The sequence below is a fragment of the Aricia agestis genome, chromosome 11, assembly GCF_905147365.1.
Source record: "Aricia agestis chromosome 11, ilAriAges1.1, whole genome shotgun sequence".
Classification (NCBI taxonomy): Eukaryota; Metazoa; Arthropoda; class Insecta; order Lepidoptera; family Lycaenidae; genus Aricia; species Aricia agestis.
Window position 1 is genome coordinate 5,046,038 of NC_056416.1, and position 24,502 is coordinate 5,070,539.

General features: G+C 36.0%; 1 protein-coding gene across 19 annotated transcripts in view; it reads right to left on the reverse strand.

The window, feature by feature from the left end:
- Nucleotides 1-24,502, reverse strand: part of LOC121731629 (CAP-Gly domain-containing linker protein 2) — a 72,943-nt gene that overhangs the window by 2,895 nt on the left and 45,546 nt on the right. For 3 of the 19 annotated variants that reach the window (XM_042121153.1, XM_042121154.1, XM_042121167.1), the window contains 14 exons: nt 17,851-17,913; nt 17,588-17,656; nt 16,893-16,982; nt 16,072-16,224; nt 15,759-15,995; nt 15,485-15,674; nt 15,179-15,401; nt 13,229-13,282; nt 4,263-4,403; nt 3,839-3,970; nt 3,725-3,745; nt 3,486-3,657; nt 3,058-3,414; nt 154-2,972 (listed from right to left, as the gene is read on the reverse strand). In XM_042121153.1, the coding sequence (XP_041977087.1) occupies nt 154-2,972; nt 3,058-3,414; nt 3,486-3,657; nt 3,725-3,745; nt 3,839-3,970; nt 4,263-4,403; nt 13,229-13,282; nt 15,179-15,401; nt 15,485-15,674; nt 15,759-15,995; nt 16,072-16,224; nt 16,893-16,982; nt 17,588-17,656; nt 17,851-17,913 (4,721 nt within the window). Of the gene's footprint in view, nt 1-153; nt 2,973-3,057; nt 3,415-3,485; nt 3,658-3,724; nt 3,746-3,838; nt 3,971-4,262; nt 4,404-13,228; nt 13,283-15,178; nt 15,402-15,484; nt 15,675-15,758; nt 15,996-16,071; nt 16,225-16,892; nt 16,983-17,587; nt 17,657-17,850; nt 17,914-18,307; nt 18,510-24,502 lie in introns of those variants that run through there. The other 16 variants (XM_042121162.1, XM_042121170.1, XM_042121166.1 and 13 more) reach the window with 14 other exon arrangements.

Here is a 24,502-nt window from a genome sequence, read left to right on the forward strand (position 1 = left end):
AAATTACATCCAAGCTCATATTGTGACAAAATGTTATTCAATCTTAAACTTTGGTTGAAATGTGACTGGGGTTCTATTTGGTGCACACGAGGTCGCAGACAATATCATGTTTATTATATATATATTTATATAATATATTGTAAAAAGACATACCTTCACTTCCTCTTGTAATTTACTTATTAACTCATCTTTTGTCTTCATATCTTTTATTTTTCTTTCAACGTCATTCTTGAGATCACTTACAACTTTTTCACTACTTGCTAATGATTCGGTGCTAGTTTTCCTTAATTCTTGTAATTCTAAGGTTAGTTTTTCTAATCTTTCATCTGCATTTTCTTTACTGACTTGCTGCACTTGTAATAGTTCAAGCTGCTGAGAGACATCAGCTAACTTATTTTCAGTCTCAATGAGTTTTTCTTTAACTATCTTATGATTTGATTGGTCATGCGCTATCTTATCTCTAAACTCATTTAATTCCTTCTCATACTCATGTATTTTACTCTTCAATTCGTGTTTTGATGTTTTACTTAGCTTCTTGTACTCGCTAAATTCTGTTTGTAGCTGTTTATTCAAGTCTTCATAATTTGCCTTCTGAGCGTCATTTATGTTAGTTAATTTTTTTATGTCTTCCTCTGACTTTGTCAATAAAACTTGTAAATCATTTAATTTTTCCTTAGTACTTTGTAATTCGGTCAATTGTTTATCTTTTTCTTCTAATTGGACTTGAGCTTGTCTTAAATTAATATTGAGAGATTCTACTTCTGAAGCATGTTTATTTTTTAGGTCATTATTTTCAGTCTTCAGTCCATTTATTATTTGTTGCGTCTCACTAGTTCCTGAAGTCAAATTTTTATTAAGATCGTCTATTTGATTTTGCAAATCTTGCAGAGATTTATCCTTCGTAGAAATTTCATCTTGGAACTTGTGTAAATCTTCTTGTAACTTTTTATTAATGTTTGTTATATTTTCGTTTTTCTCCGTTTCTGATTTCAATGCAATTTTATTTTCTTCTAATGATTTCTTCAAATTATTAACTAATTCTATATGTTCATTTAGTTTAGCAGAAGCATTACTCAATTCAGTTTTCAAGTGCGCAACTTCGTTGGATGTTTCTTTATATTTAGCTTCGAGTTCAGTCTTATCTTTAAGGATAGCCGCATGTTCTAATCTAAGGCTTTCCATTTGTGCTAACTGCTCTTTAATAACTGATTCCTCAGCCGATGCACTACTTATTAAATGTTCAAATTGTTGTCTGATAGAAGCAGTTTCCTGTTGTGATTTTGTAAAATTCTCTTCCAATTTATTTTTGGCATCTATAGCTTTATTTAATTCTTCAGTGATATTACCAATTTGACGATCTTTTTCTGATATGATATCTCCATTCGATTTAATATCTATTTCAAGCATTTCCACTTTAAGTGTCAGTTCTTTAATATTATTTTGCCTCTCTTCAAGCAATTGTTTTAGTTGAATTTCTTCAGATTCTAATTGTTTAATTTTATCAGTAAACTCGCTTAACTGGGCTTGTAGAGAAGTCTTATCCTTTTCGTGTATAAGTTTTTGATTCTTTAATTGTGAATTGACGTCCTCTAATATCTTTTGAAGCGAATCTTCGTTTTTTCTAGCTTCTTCTAATTTATTATTTAAGTCGTTTTGAGCTTCTGTAAGTTGATCTACTTTCTCCATTAGTTTAACTTCAGAAGTTGCACCATCAGCTTTCAAAACAGAAATTTCTTCTTTGTATTTATCAATGTCTATTTCTAATTTTTTACGAGCTGCATCGTACTCATTAGTAAGGTCTTGCTCTTTTATTTTAAGGTTTTCAATTTCTTTCTTCAGTATCGAATTCTCATCTAATATACTATTATTTTGTTGTTCTAGTTCATTAAGACGAGTTGTAAGTCCTGAGTTTTGATTTTCATATTCTTTAATTTTATTTTCAGCTTCATTTACTTTGGCAACATTCTCTTCTACTGCTTGCAACAATTGATTCTTTTCGACACCAAAATCTTCTTGTATTTTGAACAGTTTCTGTTTTAATTCTTGTTCTGATCTTCCAAAATTGTTAGCTGATTCTCTGTATTTATCTTTAAGGTTTTGTAATTCATTTTCAGTATCTTTTAAATGTTGGGACAGTTTTGTAAACTGTTCGTTTGAATTAGTTGTTTGACCAGCAAGGTTAAGGCATTCACTTTCTATTTTCTCTTTAGATTTTAGTAATTCATCACATTTTTCGATGGAACTATTGAGTTGTCGTTTTAGTTCGCCAATTTCAAGTTCCATCTGAGAAATTTTCTCTTTAAGCTGTGAATTAGTTTCTGTGATCTCATTAATAGTTTGTTTAAGCTTTTTATTTTCTTCACGTAATAAATTTAATTCGTCATTGTTTAATGCAAATTGTGTATTTAATGCATCTAAATCAATTTTACTTTGATCCAAAGCTTGTTTGCTGATTTCAATTTCTTTTTGTAGTTGCTCGATTTTAGTATTACGATCCTCAATTTCTTTTTTGTGTTCTTCAGCAATCTTCGTGTGTTTAATGTTGAAATTGGCAGTCGTATGTTCAAAATCATCTTTTAGTTTGATAATTTCCTTATCTCTCTCATGTATTGTTTTCTTGTACTCATCTATCAGCTTTTCATTAACGTTGGACGATTTACTCGTGTCATTAAGCAATCGTTCATATTCCTTTGATTTTTGATTTAAGTCTTGTTGCAATTTTAGAATATCTGATTTGTTTTTTTCGTCTTGTTGGGAAGCTTCATTCAAAAACGTTTCGTATTCATTAATTTTTTTAGTTAACTCATCTTTCATTCCAAGGAATTCATCTTGGAGAGTTTTGTAACTGGACTCCTGTTTTTTCTTGAAGTCTTCTAATTGTTCTATATCTACAATTTTGGCACTTAATTCCATTTTGAGCTTGGTGATTTCTTTATTAAGGTTTAATTCGTGTTCTTTGCTAGCACCGGTAACTGGAAATATAGATAAAATAATTAACCTTTACTCAAAAGTAAATTTAACACAAGCGCAATTAAAGAAGGTCTATTCGAAACTTACTTTTATTTAATTCTAACGTTTTATCATCTACGATTGCCTGAAGCGAGGTTAATTTACTATTAAGATCTGAAATTATATCGCTATTTTCTTTATTCAACCTCTCAACATTCTGCTTTTCGGTCTCCAGTTTCGATTCCGCCAACTGTAGTTTAGAGGTTATCATCGATAGCTGCGTTTCAAATTCTGTTTGCGCAATAGTCATTTTGGTTTTCGCTTCATTGAGGGCTTTCTCGGATTCATTTTTAACTTTGGTCAGTTCGTCTGTGAGACTTTTGCCCAGGGAATCTTTTTCGCTTTCCTTTTCTTTTAGTAGCGCGTATGCCTCATCCAACAAATTCTGTAATTCTGAAGATAAAGCTAAAACATTAACACTTATTGTTATAAAGTTATTTGGGTTAGTAAAAGAAGAGTGTAGAGACTGTATTTACTTTGTGCCGCCGCTAGTTCCTCCTTGTGTTGTTCGACGACAGCAGCCATCTCGACGTTGCTCTGTTCCTCAACAACTCGGAGTGCCGCCGCAGTCGTCTCTGCCCGGGCCGCTTGTAATGCCACCTCAGCTTCCAACTCACGAATAAGCTTCTCCCGAGCGGCTTTCTCTTCCTAAAATTGTAAAATGTTCAAGGTTTTGTTCTGTCTAATTTTAATTAATTTATTTTTTGATGCGTACCTCCATTGCTTCTCTGTATTTCTGAAATTAAGACAAAACACACGTTAGATATTAATTTACTTAATATGAAAGCATAGAGAAATAGAAATATAAACATAAATCATAAATAATTACATTGTAATCTTCTTTGTTAATGTTTTCCTCTTCATTTCTGAACATCAAGTCTTCAACTTTCTGACGCTCATCTTCTAACATTTTATTGATTTTCTCCAACTCTGCTTTCATCCTAACGTTTTCCGAATTAATCTGAAATGAGATGATATGTCTTTCAGTAAACTTTCACCTCTGGTCACGAAAAATTGGTTCATTTCACCCTTAACGGAATTGATCTTAGATACTAATAATTATTAATAAAAAATAAAACTATGTTTGCTCGCATTGAATATAGGCTCCGAAACTCCTGGTCTAATTTTGATGAAATTTGACAGAAACATAGAGTAGGCCACAGAAATATAGAGTAGACATAGGATACTTTTGGGACACGCGTAACTTCTAGTAATTGCTATAATTTAACGGATTTCCAGCTGTATATTTTTACCTGGGCAGCATCTTTCCTGGCTTGTTCCAGCGCGTTTTCAGCGCGAACCGCCTGCATAGACACTTTCGCCGTCTCAGATCTCTCTAGTTCCCTCTCCCTCATCAGTCGCTCTAAATGATGCTGTTTCTCTCGAAGCAACTCCTGGAAATTATGAAACTTCTGTAAGTACCTACTACATAATATATTTGTTATAAATATGAAGCCGTAAAACCAATCTTAATAAACACTTCCAATCTCATTCTGGATGCAATACATTCCTGTTAACTATAATAGCGAGAAATAAGTACACTGTTTTGATACAAACAAAAATAGTACCTATTTGATATCATATTCCAATGGTCACATTAATTACAGTAATTAAATATCTACTATTTCTTCTAATGTTGTTATTTCTTCGAGTAGCACCTTCTATTTTTTGTTTATATTTTTTTCAAGCATCGAAGCCGGGTTTAATCAGTCCAAGGTGGTGATCACGTATGCTCTGCTCACGATGCGTAGAGTTCTTGATATTCACGTAACATCATCTTCGCCTTCTAGGTTATTCTTTCTTCTTCTGTCAGCAAAAGTTATGTTGGACATCATAATCCTTATCACTACACACTTTAAAACATATGACGCATCCCGCAGTTGGAGCATAACGTATACGGTATACGGCAAAACAACGTATACCGGGTCAGCTTGTGTTTAGCCTGGCAAAGTCGAAGAACGAGTAGGAACGCATATTAAGCCATGATTAAACCCAACGACAAACAACATAAAAAATCAATGCCCTCACGACTTTCAAACAAATATTATCGGTCGTGGGCCATTGGTATCTTTATTGTGTTTGTCCTTAAATCGTCATGTTTTTGTTTACACATCGCTCGACTCTTGAAATTATTTGGCGTAACGCCAACGTTAGCCTGTTAGCCGCGTATGGATTCACGCACCTTTAATCTTGTAATTTACGTACCTTATTGATTTTGGCATGACGTATTGAAAAACAAGCCTTATTAGGGTGAGGAGAGGAGTGAGGATCGAAAACAGATGTCACGTAGGAAGCTGCTTAAATCTTTCTTGATTTAATATTTTCAAAGTACTAAGTAGGTATAAAAATAAATCTACTTGCCTTGTTTCTGAAGAGATAGAACTTTAAATCCTCGAAAGTTTAAGTAAATTATCATTATAATTTTTGCTAATTAGTTTTGTATTAACCCATTTAGACCCAAATGAAACTGAGCCATGGAAAATGTGAATTTTCTTTATTAATTTATAGAAACCAATAAAATTATTAGGAAAACACAAAAAAACTTAATTTTTTTAAAATTTCTATACTTATTGAAAAAATTGCCGTCCTCAAATGGGGCCAATGACGTAATGCTAGCCCATTAGAACAACGCGATTGTTGCGACAGTTTTTCGGGAAATTGACCCTTCATGCTGCAGGTTTGGCAGGACAGATATGTATTGCTGGTTGCAGGATTCTACCGCTTGTATGTCTCAAGTAATGACGACCAAATGCCGCCGAAATTGGAGCTGATTCAATTCTTGTTTTTATTACTTTGATGATGCAGCCGCCATGCGTTTGCCACTGCTACATCCAGCATGTGCGTAAACAGTATCTACCAGTTACCACCAACTTTTATTTCGTATAACAGTGCGAGAAAATCGATTGACCAGTTGACTTGACCCCACGCATATCCTTGTTATAGCTTTGATAAAAATGTAGGAAGCTAACGTCCACATTCTTTCAACAGTAATACATCTGTTTACTTTTCCCAGAAAAAAAATGCTGTAATGGCTTCCCCCGATTGCATAGATATTATAATCCAGCCGATGTAAAACAAATTCTGATTTAGTTGGTCGAAACGGTAGTCAAACTCGTCGTTTTCTTTTTTTCATATCCTTGACGGATACGAGAGGACACTTTTCTGTACTGCCTTGGCCAACAGTATCAGTTGCACAATACCCAGCTACCCCTTGAAATAGTGAAAAACTGGTAAAGAGACACATGGTTGCGAAGGAAATACGAATAAATATATCTTTCCACTGTCATCTTCTATCATAGCAACTTCCTGAAGTCCATAGTATTTATCATAGCTATACCTATAAATACCCTTCAGTTCATTGATTATACGACATTGATCGGTGGACAAAAATTGGAATAATTTACATCCAATGTGCCCATTAGCCCCATATAGGGACACTTGTATAAAACTACTCCTAATCTTATAAAGACTAAAGCTTTTCACACTAGTATGTATATTTTTTATAGGCCATAGTGTAATGAGCTCTTTCAAGTAAAAAAATATAAATGCCTAAAAGAAAAACTTAAAAATAAAAAATACTAACTTGGCGTCATTTCGGATGTTAGAAACAGCTTCAGAAAAATCGTTATAAAACACTGTGAACTATTTTAATATTATTTGTTCCTTCTAGGAATAAAAAATACACTTTTAGCAAATTGACACTTACAATAAAAATAAGTATAAACTTGAAAGGCAAAAAATTTAAGTAATTTTAAAAGTGTCCTCGTTTGGGCACGGCGGGTCTATATGGGTTAAAGCCTAATAAACAGAAGTTAAGAAAATGCTATATTTTATTAATTTTACTATACAGTACAAATATCTTCCAATACCCAGCCCTGGATTTATAAATAGGCCGTAAGTATAGGCCGCGGCCTAGGCCTAGGGCGGCAGCATCGTAGAGGGGCGGTAGATTTCATACATGGGGCGACGGAAATAAAGTGGCCTACACAGTACGCTTATAAAAAATATAAATCCGGCAGTACCAATACCCAAACTAGGTAGAGAGCTGTGAAATTAGATAGCTATAACTAATTAATGCTAATTACTGAATAATAAATATTTATGTACCACTTAATTACTCGCTTCGTCGATTAAACTCTTTGCTAAAGAATTGGGTCATACGGCCATTTTGATTTATTTATAGCATCAAGTTGCTTAGAAATATAAATTCGATATTCCGATTCTCATTTAATATAAAGAAAATTTTCTATTATATTAAATAAGAAAGAATAAGCTGGTTTAAAAAAAAGTTAGCGTAAAATATAGAGCGGCAATCTAATGGTTAGGTATGTGTTTGTGTCGTGTTTATCTCGCCGCTCGCGGGAAACGCACATTTTCCCATAATAAAACCATCTTATCAACTCAATTATACCATGCATAACTCATAAAGAAGTAATAGACAGACACTAAGACTGGGTTGCGCCAGAGGCGTGGGTAAAGTTAAAGTTATGGTTATAGTTAAGGTAAATTTAACTTTAATTTTACCCTTAACTTTACCCGGAGAAATTGACAGATGACAGCTGATCCAACAAGGTTATACATGCGCGTGGGCGGGGGCGCTGTTGGTAAAGGAGAACTGTCAAAAATTGCGGTTTTTGTATGATGACAGCGTTAGTTCCTTTTTTCGCCACATGCATTTAAAACCTTGTCGAGCTCTATGGTTATAGTTAAATATGGCGTCTTGATGGCGACCATTTTTAACTTAACCCAAAGATTGGACATTTTGCACTGTGGTCAAAGTTAAAGTTACAGTTAAAGTTAGTTGGTGCAATCCAGTCTAACTTTCGCAATTTATAATGGAAGGGTAGATTTTGTTTTATCCCAGAATATTTATGGGCGTCCTTCAAATAAGGATTTAGGTCGGCCTGGGATTTATCCTTGAAGCGTTATTCCTAAAATTAATTTATTACACACTGCTTTACCGTAGTAAGGTTATCGACGGTACCGGAGGTATTGTAGTTGAATATAATAATCAATCTAACCTAAACTTTATTTACAGCAGCAAGCCACATGGTAATGCAGGTGTACTTAATAATACTATTAATAGAAAAATTTTATTTGTTTTTTTCTTCGAATCGAGTTCAAAATTGTCAGTAATGTAGAGTTACCCAAGTGAAAGGATCTAAGAGTCTATTTTATCGCGGGAAACTGTACGGTTCTGCCTATCAAGTACCTGCATAAAAACATAAAGATTATGTCATAATCTAGTGCACAATTAAGCTTCTTGCTGCTGCTAGAAAACTCATGGTCCTTCGAGCCGGATACAAAACCGTTCAAATACCAGTGTCCCTTATGTGCTTATGTTGCATGGGTGCAAAACTTTCTACAACGCCTTAAAGAAAGGACTCTCCTTTCTTTAAGGCGTTGTAGAAAGGGAAGTGGGCGTCAAACTAAAAGGACTATTCAACTATTCAAGTTTCCTTTATTGGTGCTAGACAAAACCTAAGTATCCAATTCTAGTAGTTATCTAATATTAGTTAAGTCATAATAACTTATGGAACATTAGTCTTTTATAATTCATATGAAAATGATACGCATGCGTCGGCGAGACCGGAGTACATACCTAATGCAGAACTTTTAAGGACACGTTGTATAATATACCTATCCTATTTCATAATATCTCTTACGTAAATTATAATTTCAAAGATTTTATACTTTTAGCTCACGATAAAAATATGATTATTATTTGCAAACCTACCTAATATAGCCATCGCCATTATTGCAATTCGGCATACGCGCCATTTTAAAGTTTCGGTTCTCTACTCTCACAACTCAAAGTCACAATAAGCTGAACGATTAGATAATATGATATTAAGTCCAGTCGCCGGATAGATAGAAATTCGGTCGTAAATTTACTTCTTTTATATAAGCCGAACACTATTAATATTTCTGATCGTGTGTAAAGATAGGTCAACGGAAGAATTTCTCTCTTTCTCTACCTGATTTTGATTCAGTTTAACATTCTGTTTGCTCTACCAGGCTAGATATTTATACTTTATTTATGTATTTTTTTAAAATATAAGTATTTTAATACCTGCTTGTTCTCTTGGTGATTGCATCTACCATACTATCTCTCTGCATCACCCTAAGGTTTGGCTCGAAGAAAGTGCCACGAGGCAAGCCCGCCTTCGTACCACAATTTGCGAGAAGTTTTAAGTAAATAAGTAATGCAGCAGATTTAAAATCTTGAACCGTAGCAATGGAACAATCCATTGCTACGGTTCAAGATTTACTATGATGTAACAGATAGTAACTGCTAGTATGTACCTAAATAAGTTATGAAGTAGTAAATTACTTTGTGTACCAACTGTGAACTGTCTGTAGCTGCATAATTTATGTCGATACTGCAGGTGCCTCGTAAATGCTTGAAGGTCAAAGCTTTTCGTCTATTTACTTCTATATCTAGCATCTATGCTGTAAGGATAGGAGTGTAGGTCTTGATAAGTGATACCTAACTTTGGTTACGTCCTATGTTGATTTTTTCCGTCGCCTTTGCTACACCTTTGCAGACCAATGTTCTAAAAATCTGTTTCTTATCGTTTTCATTTGCTTTTGCATTATTATTCAAACTTAATATTATGTGTTTAAGAAGTTTTTATCAAAAGTTATTGATGATTTACATTAATACAGTAGCTGGTGCCAGTAGGATAGGACCTAGACTACTCACTTTGACTAGCACATTCTAGAACTTTTCTGCTACAATACCTATTCATAAGGATTAATCAGGATTTTAATTTAATCGGTGGAATGCTATTGGCGCCACGATCTAATCAAGTAAACTGGGACACACCGAAAATAGAAAAACTACTCCATTCAATGCATTCATCATCAACAAAAGGAAAAGGCATTTGTCTATTTCGCGTATCTGGTAATCTTATACACAAAAACTGAAGCATTATATTTTTTGCACATTGCGCATTATGACCTAGGATATTGTGAGTGCTTAGTGTTTGGACCTGCTTTGTGTTAGACCTAGTGCTAGTGATTAAAGTCTTCAAAAGAGTCAGCAGGTCTTTCTCTCCAAATCCTTCGAACCCTAGCACGTAACAATAAAAATGAGCTACTTAAAACTGGACATGTCTACATTGTAACTGCTTATCCACATCCAGTGGAAACCAGTATGATACTGGCGTCTGCTATCATGTCATATTACTTTAGCCAATGTCTAAATTATTATTTTGTCTACTAGAGAATGCCTAGCCTAGCCACATAAAAGTATTTTATTTGGAAATATTGAGCGGAATCCAGTAATGCTGGCGCCACCTACTGTGTCAATGTAAACAAGCACAAAAGTGATGTTACTTTGAAAATGTTAAATTCAAAACTTTCAGCTTGGCTATACAGTATGTAACAAAAATAAGTACCTAATAATACTTAAGGGAGATCGCAGACGACAGACTTTTTGTGCGAACGAGTCTGCGGCGCCCATATCCCCCTTGGGATGTGTACGTGTTCCTTGTGGAGAGTTCACTGTGAAAGTAGCAGCGCTGAAAGACGAATTTTTTTTCACTTTTGTATGGGAGAGCGCCAGAGCATGGGGAAACTCGTGACGAGTTTCCCCATACAAAAGTGAAAAAAATTTTGGTCTTTCAGCGCTGCTACTTTCACAGTGAACTCTCCACAACGAACACGTACACACCCCAAGGGGGATATGGGCGCCGCAGACTCGTTCGCACAAAAAGTCTGTCGTCTGCGATCTCACTTATTTTTGTTGCACACTATATAATCGGTTTTATTAGGCTAGATAGAATTAAAAGGAAAATGGGAATTGTCTGGAAGTTGGAACTGCTGCCAACGTAAAAGCCACAACCCACAGGCAAGAGAGAATCCAAAAAAGGTAATAAATTTTCAAGGGAAATATATTTTCCCCAGCAGGCCTATCTGCAGTTTCTGCTTTCGGTACTGCACATATTCTGAGAATTGGCTACCCGCCAACTTTTCATCAACAAAATTTGATTGGTGCATGCGTTTTATATGTATATCTTTATTGCTAATTGTATATTTACTTCATAAGTTGTTCTATGTTGTTTCTATGAATTTTGCTATAAAATAAAAGCAGAATACTTTATTTCTTTGTAGTAATTGCATTGCTAAACATTCGAAAATTATGCGATGAAAATAGTATTGTCTAAATTACTTTTACTTGATGAGATAATTAATTACAATTTTTTTATCAAACACCTATCACTTTATTATAAATTTAAATAACTATACAGGCGTAAAACTGTTTTTAAACCTCTAAATTATTTAAATTACTAATGAATAATGATATTATATTTGAATTCTATTTATTAATTGGGTCAGAATTATGTTTGACCACCTGACCTATGCTCCATTTTTGGTCAAACGGGTTCATTGAATTGTACATTATAGCTATGTAAAGAGGGGCAATTAATTTTATTATAAATTAGACAATCGTTTTGAAGTGTAGGTTGTTAATACTGTAAATAATATTATATCTGGCGAAACAGAAGATACAGATTCTAAGAAGCCTGATGGCTTTGACAATGTTGGTATAATTAAAATTGTTAAACTAAGGAACTTAGCTCTTAAACAATATTAAGTCTGTGAATTTAAAATAATAAAAATCACCCCGTCTCTGTTAGGGGCTATAAGAATAGTTGAAGGTGCTCCAAGACCCAATTCAATCCAAAATCTTACCCAGATGCAATCCACAACCCTTCGCATACTCTGCATGCAGAAAGCAACCAGCAATATACAGTACAGCTTATATTAAGTGCAATGAAACAACCAGTCTCAGTTAATTCTTTATTTACAAAGGGGAAGGAAGAAAGGACACACGATTAAATACAAGGTTTTTATTTAAAATTCACATTAATACTACAGACTATTCTACCTGAATAGTAGATAAGTAGATTAGATATTAAGTCATAATTGATTATATTAATATTAAAAATAAATTAAAAGGAATGCTTACGTTAAACACTTACACGTTATGAATATTCTTTTCATTCTTACAGGCACTGGTTGAAATAGTTTGTATAATTAACATAAATTATATTAAATAGCATTAAATGATTTAATATTATTATGAGATAAGTAAATAAAGGATCGAGAAACATAACATTGTAGTAAAATGAAGAATTTTTTAAATAAAATTACCAATTTACTAAGTTCGGTGCATTAATTCGAAAAATTTGAAACCTTTAATTACCAGACGTCAAATAGGTTTTTAAACCACATTCGCAGTTTGAAAATATTCTTCACTGGATTTTTGATCTTCACTATAACTGAAGACAGTCCAGTAAAAATAGCAAAATTATGCTCACAAGAAAGGATGTAGAATTTACCAGTAAGATATGAAGATGTCACCTTTATTTACCTATTCAAGACCAACTAATAATATAAAAATAAACAAAATATATCACAGTTACGTCTAAAATGCAAAAATATTAAAGTGGTCTATTGGAATATGATAAAATATATAAACAATATTTTGTACTATACTGTGCGGAATAATACCTTCAGTAAGGTATCTCTGAAATTAAAAATCTATAAACTTAATTTTAGTTACGTTTTAGTTTGTAAGTAGCTCGCTTATAACAAACTGGGTAATTTACTTACAGATACCCAAAAGAAGTAGAAAAATTATAAAATTTAAAATGTCCTCAGTCGATCAGAATTTCTCAAAAATCCAAAAAGTATGGGACTTTTTGGGTCTTTGGGAAATTCTGATTTCTCCAGAAATCTAAAAGGAATTAACCATTTCTGGAAATCTGTAAGTAAATCTTAACAATAATATCCATATCGAGACGCGGTTGCAGCTTGAACGAACACGAATGTGCCATGCAACAAACGCATTTGATGCTTGGCACACAAGCATCTTTCAACCGGACTGGAATAGTTATTTTTGACCACGGATCCCATCATCTGCGAATCAGTCATATCTGTTTTGGACCCTCAGAACTTTATGAAATATCAAGCTTCCTGCATAGGAAATATCAAATTCCCCCAGTGACGGCCTAAATGAAGTCCAGGAAGCAGAAAGAAATATCTTAGTCAAGGAATATCTTACAAGGATCATCTAAATGATAACATTAAGTTATTGTATGAAAATTGTATTTGTCGTGTCTAGATTCGAAGGTTTCCGGGATCCGCAGTGCAGTCAGTATCGCAGCCGGCGGTCAGCTTACCGCGCCGCAATAGTGGAGTACTGTACCTGCAGCGCGTTTTTCGCCGAGACGGGCGTGGAGGAGGCGCGTGGACCGACTCGCTGCCGCCGCGACGTTAGTGACAGTGCGAATGCGCAACAAACATGGGAGAAAACAACACAAGTTAAGGCACACTCTAACAGTACATTTATTTCAATGGCTCGGGGACCAAGAGTCGAAATCGGGCTGCCCAAAGAAGCAAAAGCTCAATTTAAATTAGGAACAAGCTTGCGTTCCAAATTTGAATTCAGATATTTAGTTTAGAACACGAAATTTTACAAAATCATGCATAATAATTAATGGACTACCCGAAATATTATATACTAATACAAGCCAACCGAGCAGGTAAAGCCATATTAGTAAATAACGACTCTTGGGGTAATATTTACGAATCCTAATCCTTTTTATGAACCTACATTTTAGGATCAACCAGGTAAAATTAAAGATATTTATGAGATCGTTGACGCCATTTCAAATAATTGTACTGGCTAGGTCTGATGTACTTCAAACAAAATTAGTACACAAGACAAAATCAAAATTCAAATGCAAATAAAAATATATTAGCCTTGCAATGCAAAATGCTATGTATATGCCTGCAGCGTAGATCATGATAAAGTCGAAGCGAACATTCCAAAGTTTCAAAATGAACATTGTTTTGGCTCTGTCATGACCAAGTTCTAAGCACGAATTTGCAGCTAGCTTCCTGTGTGATTGGACGATTTATTTCACACAAGTTGCCTAGAACTAACCGCATAAATATGTACAAAATAGATATTAACAGAATGCTTTAAATCGTGTACTCTGTTCTTTTCATACAATAAGCAAAAAGCTGCTCAACGCTTGTATGTATAAAATAATTAAGTAAATAATACTTGATGAGATAAAATATATTTAGTCTTGTTATAGGAACAGATGAGATTCGAAATGACACCAAGCACGCGTTTTTTGTGCACGGCCATTTATATGTAGACTCTTAAAAATAATATCACAGATAAATCATAATAAATATCCTAATACAGTCTTTAGAATTACATAATATAGCGTCTATAGGCTAAAATTTATAAATAATTAAATAAAATACTATACTAAAAATTGGTTGCATAAATAAAATTAATAAAAATCAAAATGAGGGCCAAACCAAGGAAGTGCCAGCTACAGACCAAACAAAAACTCAAAAATATTCCATGCAAACTAAAAAGCAAACAATACTCAACCTCTTGCATGTACCCTTCCTACTTTATCTATTTATACTGTAATTTTAATGTAAGTCGTAAAAACACAATGATAGTGACTGTGAAGGACGGAACTGTTGACTATGAATCAAATTCAATGGATACTGGAATATTTCGTGAGAATACAAATCGCATGTACGTGTATATGTAAATATAGTTAGTGACATTTGCAAATAGGAACGTTTAAGCTCAGATGTAAACGACATAAGGATAGGTGAACTGGAAGGGTGACACGCAAGAGAAATGGTAGCTCTTCCCAAAGCCCGAGAAGTGTGAGCGCGACGGCGGCAACTCCACGTATAGGTCCGTAGCTGGGCCCCGGCTGGCCCTCGTCACGGCCCCCGGCCGCCCGCCCCACCGGACCACCTCGCTGCCGCGCGACCGCATCTGAGACACCGTGCCTTCGCTCCCGCTCGAGAGACTCCGACGAGAGCGTTCGGACCGAGTGTCGAAACTCAGCACGCTCTCCGAGCACCGCCACGACTTCGGCAGAGTCTCGCTCATCCTACAGGGTGAGATGTTGTCTTTGCTTTTCGAATTTCGAAATATGATATCGTAGTATACGCGGGGTTGAGGTAGGGCGATGAGGGCACATCGGTCTACGTCCACGTGTTTGACGAGAAGAGTTTTGTCCAGAAGGCTCGGTGCGCTTCGATGCGGTCGTGACGCAGGCCTAGGTGACCGGAAGGGGACCGGTTCGGCCGAGCGCGCGCGGGGCTAGCCTACCTGAGAACCCAGCGACGTCACCCCAAGCCTCACCCCCACTCGGGAAGACGCTATAGATGTCCCCAGAGATGTGAGAGATTCGCGCGAGTTGGAGCGACGTATGGGTGTAGCGCGACCGTTGCTGCTATGGATCGCACATGTACCGGGCTTGCGATTCGAAGGCGATCGGGAAACTTTTGATATCGGAGCGAAAAGACCGAAGCGCGGTGAACACTCGAAGTACCTTAAAAATGTAACCGTTATAGATATGTGATTTGTAAAGACATAATATAATTTAAACTAAAACCAAACCGTTGTTCACTTTACCTCTTGCCATCAACGGAACCATCATTCTTTCCCAAAGGATCATCTAATTCTACACCGGCCCAAACTCCAGCAGCGAATTCTGTGGCGCCCACATAACGCAAAGTACCAGCTTTGCTTCCTCGGCTGCTCGAGACAATAACTCGATCGCCAATACGCACTTCTCCGTTTGTCGTTGTTGAAATAGAAGCGTCTACAAATAAAAACGTCATTTTTATCAAATTCTCCATCACAGTAACAAGAATAATTAATATGAAGTAAAAAAATAACAACTTACTCATTTTACTGCTGACCATGCTTCGTACGCTGCCGTTCGGTGAAAGCGTACGTCTAGGCCTGGCGGATCCTGAGGGCGGTCTCTCGAAGACGCTCCCCGCATCAGACGAGGGGGATGCATCGTGTGGTGTATGAACGACCAAAGGTTCGCGAGTCAAACGTGTTAAACGGGAAAATACTCCACGCTTTTCTGGACATTGAAAATAGCGATGACCCGCAACTGATCCATCATTTTTACCTAAAACATATTTGAATTAAGTATTTACTGCTAATCGCTGATAAAAACATGGTTTATATGTGGTAGCTATAGTTACCGATGGGATCATCAAGTACGATTCCGGCCCAGTCTCCAGGCGCAAACTGTGTTTCGCCAATATAAGCGATCTGACCAGGCTTTGTACCACCCACCCAAACGCGATCTCCTATGATAAAACTGTCGGTGTCCTCTGTTAGTACGACGCTGTGATCTGGAAGATTACACATTTTGCTTATCGTTTCAGCGATCACATTAATCCAAAGTGAAATTTTACCATTCGAAAGTAAGTTTCTACTCTGTGATTGTAATTTATAACTAGTTGAATATGGATATCCTGGCTGTATTCTCTATTCTCTGCACATATTTACGTTGCACACATGACTAGAATAAAGCTAATGCAGGTGCAACGACCATACATTTTTTACATATCGCTTTCAATTTCCCGCTAGTGCTACGTTCTACACGATACGTAAACCTTATCTGATGACAAACTGCAGTTGACTATAATGTAATGTGACTTATCCTAACGTTTTGCATTCCGTTGCGTGCATTTCACGGATACCACACCTAAGCTTGATCGTAAGCCCACACATAAGGCGGTACAAAACAGTGCGTGACTCGCAAACAATAATGGTAACAGTGAACCGATTAATGAATTTTCAAAGTGCTCTGCAACAGCATTTACCGCTTTTGAAATTTTTATTGAATTGTGACATGCAAAGTGTAATTTGACGGTATTTAAATTTTCATGTGAAAATATAACTTGCGTAATGTCGAGTTGCAGAACAGAGTGATAACGAACAGTGCAAAACCACATGTACACATCGGATTTACCTCAGCGCTTGTCTGGGTCTAGCTGTTTGGTCAGTTTGGACTTACCTGAGGACCGTCGCAGGCCGGCCTCGCTGAGTCGCCGCGGGTGCTTCTCCCAGAGCGCCTCGATCGACATGACGCTCGACCTGCTGCTCGCTGCGACACATATCAGTGACACACACACAACATTAGCCACTACTAGCTACCACACACGAGCATTTCGATCTTACGCAAAATCGACCTCAACACTAATAAGATGCCATTTGTTTGAAATTAAGAAAAATTATATATAAAAAGACAAGGTCGCACAGTGTTAGCGAAGGTAAAAATATGAATTAACGTACTCTTGAAACAATAGCGCTAATTATTACATTAATATTAATTAACAGCAAAGTCAGGCGGTATTACTGCTACTCGGATACAAAAGGAAGGTTGGACTAGAGTTACATTTTGTTAACGAGCTCTACCTTGTTAGACTTTACTTGGATTCATCAATTGTTATTTTTGACTGACTTATTTTAACGGGGACTTTAATGTTACAGTTTGTTAAATCATGCATAATAATCAATTTTTACCGAGTGTTAACCGAAATTCGTTAGCTTTTTATATAATTTATTTCAATTATCTAGAGCTCTGTTAGGTGCTATAGTAGTAGTGGCTGATTACGTTTCCACCCGCATCCTGATGACAATGATGATACCACCACCTGGTTCAGGGTTACTGAGCTAATCTACCATTATCTACCATTTCCGTCCACTTACTAGAGGCCCTGCGGCGAGATCGCGGTCTGTCCGGCAAACTGCAGGAGATTTCGTCCTCTTCTATCAAATCTGCTCCGGGATGCATTTAAAAATGGGTAAAATAATGGAAAACATAAGACATTCTATTTACAGAGAAGATGTGCGATTTGCCATTGCGTGTACAATCAATCAAAAGCAAAGTCATGCTTCACATTCGCATGCGATGAAAACGTACGATAGTGCACATCATAATGATGATTGATTTGCCACAAGACGAGACTCACCTGACAAATGTTTTCGCGACGAGTCCTCCGACAATTTCCGGGGCGTTTCCGACGTGCTTCCGTCTATGACAACAAAAATAAAAACATGTAAAGCAGAATGAATTGAATCATGCAAAATATTAAAAATATTATGCATGGAATATTACTATACAACATTATAACAATAAACCAATGGACACAATGTGTGGGGGCGACAATACAGGTGAAAAATATTAAATAACTTGATCACTAAGCACTTCAGATAAGAGTACAGCTTACTATCTTCCTAACTCTAACAATTCCTAAACTCACTTTATGAAGAATTAAAGAAACATTACTTAATGAAATTTTAATTGGATATTTTGTTTTTCTGAAATGGAAGAATCGTGTTTTAAGTGACACGCGGTTGTTTGATAATTTATTCTTCGCCTACATTAAAGTTTTTTAACACAAACACAATCACTGAAGATAAACTTACAGTTGGAACTGTAGAGAGAACTAAGAGCAAAAGTAACTTGAAACACAATAAGCCGGCTTTCCCGACGTGTGTCCAGCACAGTTCGCTTGATCTGATTAATCATATGCGACAACTGCGCAATGGGTTGGCCTTGCCGAAGCGCGTGGGACTGATAATCATAACTCTGATGTAAAGCTCTGAGATTCATCGTCCCTTCGCACCCACATGCCCAACTTGAGGTATGCGGAAGAAAGGGACAAACTGAATCACCTTTCATTGAGCAATTAAAAGTGATCGAATGTCAATACTGCTAATTGCTAAGGTCTAGAAAACTCCTCAACCTCGGAATTATGTAAGAATTTTCAACGATTATGTTTATGGAAAATCCGCAACGACATAGCTTCAGGTTGTCAGTTCAGGTGAGTCTTATTTAAAACTGACCTAAAATCCCCATTTACAGGAAGAGAATAATAATAATAAAATCAATAAATCGTCATTTCTTTCGTTTAAATACATTCTAGTAGTATCTAGAAGGTAGTGTAAAAATATTACGAAATTACAGGATATCCACAAAAGGTAGAATTATACAGTAAAATATGCATAGGTGAACCTAGACAACTTGACAGCTGGATTTCTATTACAGGGTGCAGTGTACTGAACCATTTCAAGTGAAATACCAAGTCTGACAGTTGTGAATATTCTCAGGAAGCTAGTGTGTTCTAGAAAATCAATAAGTTGTGTTTAGAAAGATGGCACTTAAGTTTAAGAAATATTTAATAACTTTTCTTTTTGAAAATATTTGCAATGCTTATGGTTTCTGTTAATATGTTCATCAAAGGATCACCTTACAATATATCATTAACAATATTGTATGTAGAGTTCAGGACAATAAATTTATATCAACAAGATACAGCAAATGAAGTAAATTATATTTAATTGTAGGTAAGTAAACATAAGGTTACATTAATCAGCCGTACAGTCTATCAAAATTTGGTTCGATTGGACCTGACAGCAAGTGGATACATAATTTTGGCGCCAATTTACTTTATGAGCCAATTTTAGCTTCGTCTTTATGATTGTCTAAATTCGCTTATGATGATGTAATCACGTGCTCTTATGTACCTCCATTATTTATCCATTTTATTAGCAACTCTACAGGTACGACCAAAGTAAGAAACGCGTTTCTTTGCGGTCAAGTTCAAGAACGTTTATATTATTTTAGCGTTTGGATTGACGCTAATAATATTATTGACACAACAAACTTCGGCTGCAAGACGAAAACATGTTTGAATACACCAACGCATCATAATCAATATTATGGATCGATAAGTTAATAGTAAGTTTCTTCAAGGAAACCTGACTTACTTGCCATATACAATTAAAATTGGGCAGAAATAATCTCCTTTCTCTAGTCTCCTTTTTTAGCGATTCAAACAACGTTATTTTTACTGGGAATCGCTTTACCGCTTCTGCCGCAACTTTTAGAACTCAAGAAGCTACTAAAGATCCTTACAAAGCCGAAGCGAAAATTCAGCGGAGTCGATAGCAATGACACAGTTCCCCCATGAATGAGCGGTAATTTGTCAATTTGGGACAATTACCAGCCACGTGAGCTCAATTGCTGCAGTAGGCCGCTGCAGATGCATTCGTTAATCTATCGGCAACTATTAATTGTTTAACGCCAATCGAAAACTATTAGACAAAGCCGGCGTTGCGCTGTGACATTGAAATTCAATACTGTTCGTCCATTATTATCAGAACATGCTAGAACCATTTAGTTCTAGCATGTTTTTCATCCTATATTTCTGGAGTTTTCTATGTCCAAGTTATTTGGTTACCAAGAACACTATCGAATATTATAAATGTTAATAAACACCATTACTCGGTTTTACCTTTACGGTGAAAGTATCTGCACTGATCCATTAGTTTATGCATAAACGTCAGTACTAGACCTACTAAGACTAACTGGGGACGAAAATAAATCGACCGAGTTGGCGGCCACAGCGCTACCGGAATCCTAGGTCACAAATATCTAGAACAACTTAAGTGCAGTGGAAAGTTTAACGTGTCGCAACCTGTGGTGATCCATCTGCGAAATATTCGACTTTATTGCGTCCTACTTGATCGATATGAGTCAGAGCATTTCAACGATGCCGCTCGACCGAGCGAAATACCCGATAATTTGTATGCTGAAGTATACAATAAATACCGAGAACCATATTAGTAGTGTTTACACGGAGTGGCTTCTCTTAAATAAGGAGCAGTTGGAAAGTGTTGCATCTTCCATGATGTACGCGTGGATCATTATCATTCGTATTGTTCGTACGTCCACGCAATCGTCATTTTTTGCGATAACATAAAAAAGAGACTGACATAAAAACTTGTTTACTCGCAAACTGTGATACTTGATGTGACCAGGCGGATGTGACGGTGACCATAATAAATGCATCAACGTAGACATCTCACGTTGATAACACATAAATAGTAAAGGTAACCTTATACTACTTAAAGTTGCTTTGTCGAAATTCGTAATAAATCTGGTTTTGCCAATAAGTTATCGGAACTGTTGCACAATTAGCAACATAATTAAACAAACAAGATAAACAAAATCGGCACATTCAACAATGAACAAGTGCGCAATTAAATTTGTATCCGCTGCAATAATAATTAGGTTAATAACAATAATATCGCATTAGCTGTTGCATAAATGATTAACGGGACAATGGCGTTTGAATTATTCAACAGATAAGTGCCCTAAAGGGTCCGACAATAAGTGGCCATTGAAAACCTGGACACATGCCGTCGATAGTCCTAATTAGTAGCTATCACACTACATTCGGAATGCTAATTCCACTTACACTCGCGAAACGAGTCGGATTAAAGAATGTGTCTTCAAAGGTAATGCTTTTAGAACCAATTTGCGCCTTCCTCACTTTATAGAGAAAGGCAAAGCTAACAAAAAGATGCCATCGTTACTGGAATCAAATAATGTTTAAGCACTACATTTTTTGTTTTCTAGAAAAATCAGAATCGAACAATAATCCAGTCAACAAAAAAGCGGAGGACAATAATACCAAAACGAAGATGGAAGCTGTTGTATGCAAAGCGATAGTAGATTCCAGAAATACAAACGCGCCGGAGGCTTCGGCATATCTATCCGAGTCACGAAGTTCAAGATAAGCCGTGGGTTTTCTTTGCCATTCGCACGCCTGCACCGCCTAGATTTTAATCTTATGCAATGATAAATGCACTGAACTTTGTTAAAACGAAACGTGAATCGACTTAACCTGCAGTAGTAATTTTTCTCGAAGAACGAAGATTCACGACAGTAAAACTGTGCACACAACTCTTATGGAGCGTACCTATGTAAAGAATCTTGCTCGCTTACACAAGCAAACACTGAGTCAACTTAGTCAATTCACGGAAAATATGTTTTTAAATAGCAATAGAGTAAGACACCATACACAACAAAAGGACCGGGGTTGACGTCATCGTGTCACATATATAGATTATAGGCACAACAAGTTTTCTGCGGAATACCTACAGTAATAAATGAGTTATTGCATAACCAAAGGTGTTATCGGCGAGACAAAGGATGCTGTAAATACCGTCTTTCTCAGCTATGGTAGGGTTGCCAAAATTTAACATTAAAAAGCCAGGATTTAAAGTTTGAAGTAGGAATAACCTGAACAATTTGCATAAATGGGTATGCAGTAGTAGAGTATAGATGCTGTTGAAGAGTTGTTAGATTAACAAGTAAAAAAGTGAATTAAAAATAAGCAATTAAAATATGTAAACAAGCTAAAAAAACTAGTTGTAAAATGTATAAAACCCACGAGGCTCCTTAAAACTACCCAGAACGTCAAGGGATACTACAAAAACTAGGACAAAACTTGAGAAAACAAGGCGGTTGGCAACCCTAAACTACAGGGATGCAACCGGCATCCTTCATGTGGTTAGACGATTATGTGTGGTTAACTCCAACTCATATGAATGATTTATGGATACTCAAGTTCAGTAAGCGCTACCTCTTTCTTGTGTACTAATCGTGTTGATCGAAGACATGATATCTAAAACGTACGTAATCAGTGTCAGCTATCTTAAAACTCCATTTTGGTAAGTTTACCTCAATTTAGTTTAAGATTTGTATCTTCACGCGAGCTCGGCGGAATTTATATTGCTGGACGAATTCCGACTTCTATAGGCTCGCGCGCAAAATTTTCACACACAAGTCGATAGGCACTTAGGCAGCCTCCGATGGAATTAGATCTTTGATTAAACGGTATAACATTGGGTCCATTTAAGTATTCTTATTTCAGAAAAAATATAAAAAAGCTAGACCAAGAGCCAACAAAGGTACAGCGTTTTCTCGCGCTTAGAAACAACTGCGATAACTTTAGAATTGTGCAAATCCAATGATTTACCAACAAGTACGTCATTTCTTACACCTTGAACTTGTGAATGCGCCTTAACATGACGTAAGTTGTCAACAAAACAATTTACACCATAGCACAATACAGCCGCCTACATGCAAAATATTCCACACTACATTCTGTACGATAACTATTAGTTATGCCATTAAAGATATATTAGCTTTTGTTTTTTGTGGTTTTTTGTATCCAAGTGCCACCGGCCTATGTGTAGGTAAAACAATTAGTGAGACAAAATAACATAGTCAATAGTCATCTTACATGTATATTTTTGTACAGTCTGAACTCTCAACCACACCTATCCATGATAAGTAATCTTATTTATCTTGTCCAAAAAACCGCAACGACATTTAGTTACTGAGACGGTTGATACTTGAAATGAAAAAAATATTTCTAATTAAATTTTGTGAAATATTAAGCAATTTTAACAGGTACCTACTTACCTAATAAAATAAATAGGTCAATTAAAATGAAATATTTTACCAACGACGCAGTGATAACCATCGATAACTACAAGGAAAAAATATTCTTTGACAGATCCTTGAAAAACCACAACCGACGTTCTGAAAACATTCGTTAGCATTCAACTTAGAGCGTATTTATTTAAAAGTAGATGACGACCGCAACTGTGTTGCGCAGAGCTTGTTGCGCGGGAACTGTACATTTTTGGGATAGAAAATATCCTACACCAGGGGTTCCCAAACTGTGCGCCGCGGCGCCCTGGTGCGCCGTGGAAAGGCAAGAGGGGCGCGGGCGCCGCGAGTCAATCCTCCATAATGATGGAGGATCGACTCACGGCGATTTTGGATAATGATCCAAAGCCACAAATCATTCAAAAATAAAATTGTGTGGTGTTCAGCAGGTAGGTGATTAAATATTTGTTTATTATTATTGACCTGCATAACGTAATTATAATCATTAAGGGTTTATTTATGTATCTTTTTCTTATAGCTAGGTATAGTAGGGCGCCGTGACAAAATATTGTAACGTGCAACTGCGCCGCAGGCTGAAAAAGATTGGGAACCCCTGTCCTAGATGCTCTTTTCCGGGACACAAAATCCATTCAAATTTTCAGCAAAAAAAGATTTATAAAATTAATTAGATATTAGTATTTATTAGGTTAACACACTAGGCGTATTTCTAATAAATAATTATGAATATGAATATAGAAATAAACCTTCAAATAACACCTACAAAGGTATATCCATAACTACTATAGGGTCAATGGTATAGATAGGCGTTTTATACATACTCCATGTCTTATTATTAGCATTATGAATTTACATACTAGATTTGGCTAGTTCGCTTCGGAAGCTTCATAAAGTTCCTCGTATCTAGATTCTGAATTGTATTTCACATTTTTTAACATAAATCAGAATTTAGTTTTTTTTAATCGCATTTTCACAATAATATGCAGAGTGTAACAAAACAAAGTGACAATACTTTAGGGTGTATTTATGTGTCCCTTAACTGTGTTAACTGTGAAAGTTGCAGCGCTGAAGCTTAAAAAGCAGCTTTAGCTGAAGTTTAAGAGGATACACCAGGGGCTAGAGAAATGAAAAAAGTACGTGTAATATCTATAGCTGTCTCCCTTACATCAAGCCTATACCGCAGAACGCGATAGAGACAACTGCAGAAAATCAACGATTCGTTGTCCCCTGATTCCTTCTCCAAAACTTAACTGATTTAATTACTTTTTTCATTAAAGATTAAAGGAAGGCTTGAGCTGTGTTCCTATGTTTTATTTTTTTCGTATAATCTAGCCAAATTTGTTTTCTGGATGTTT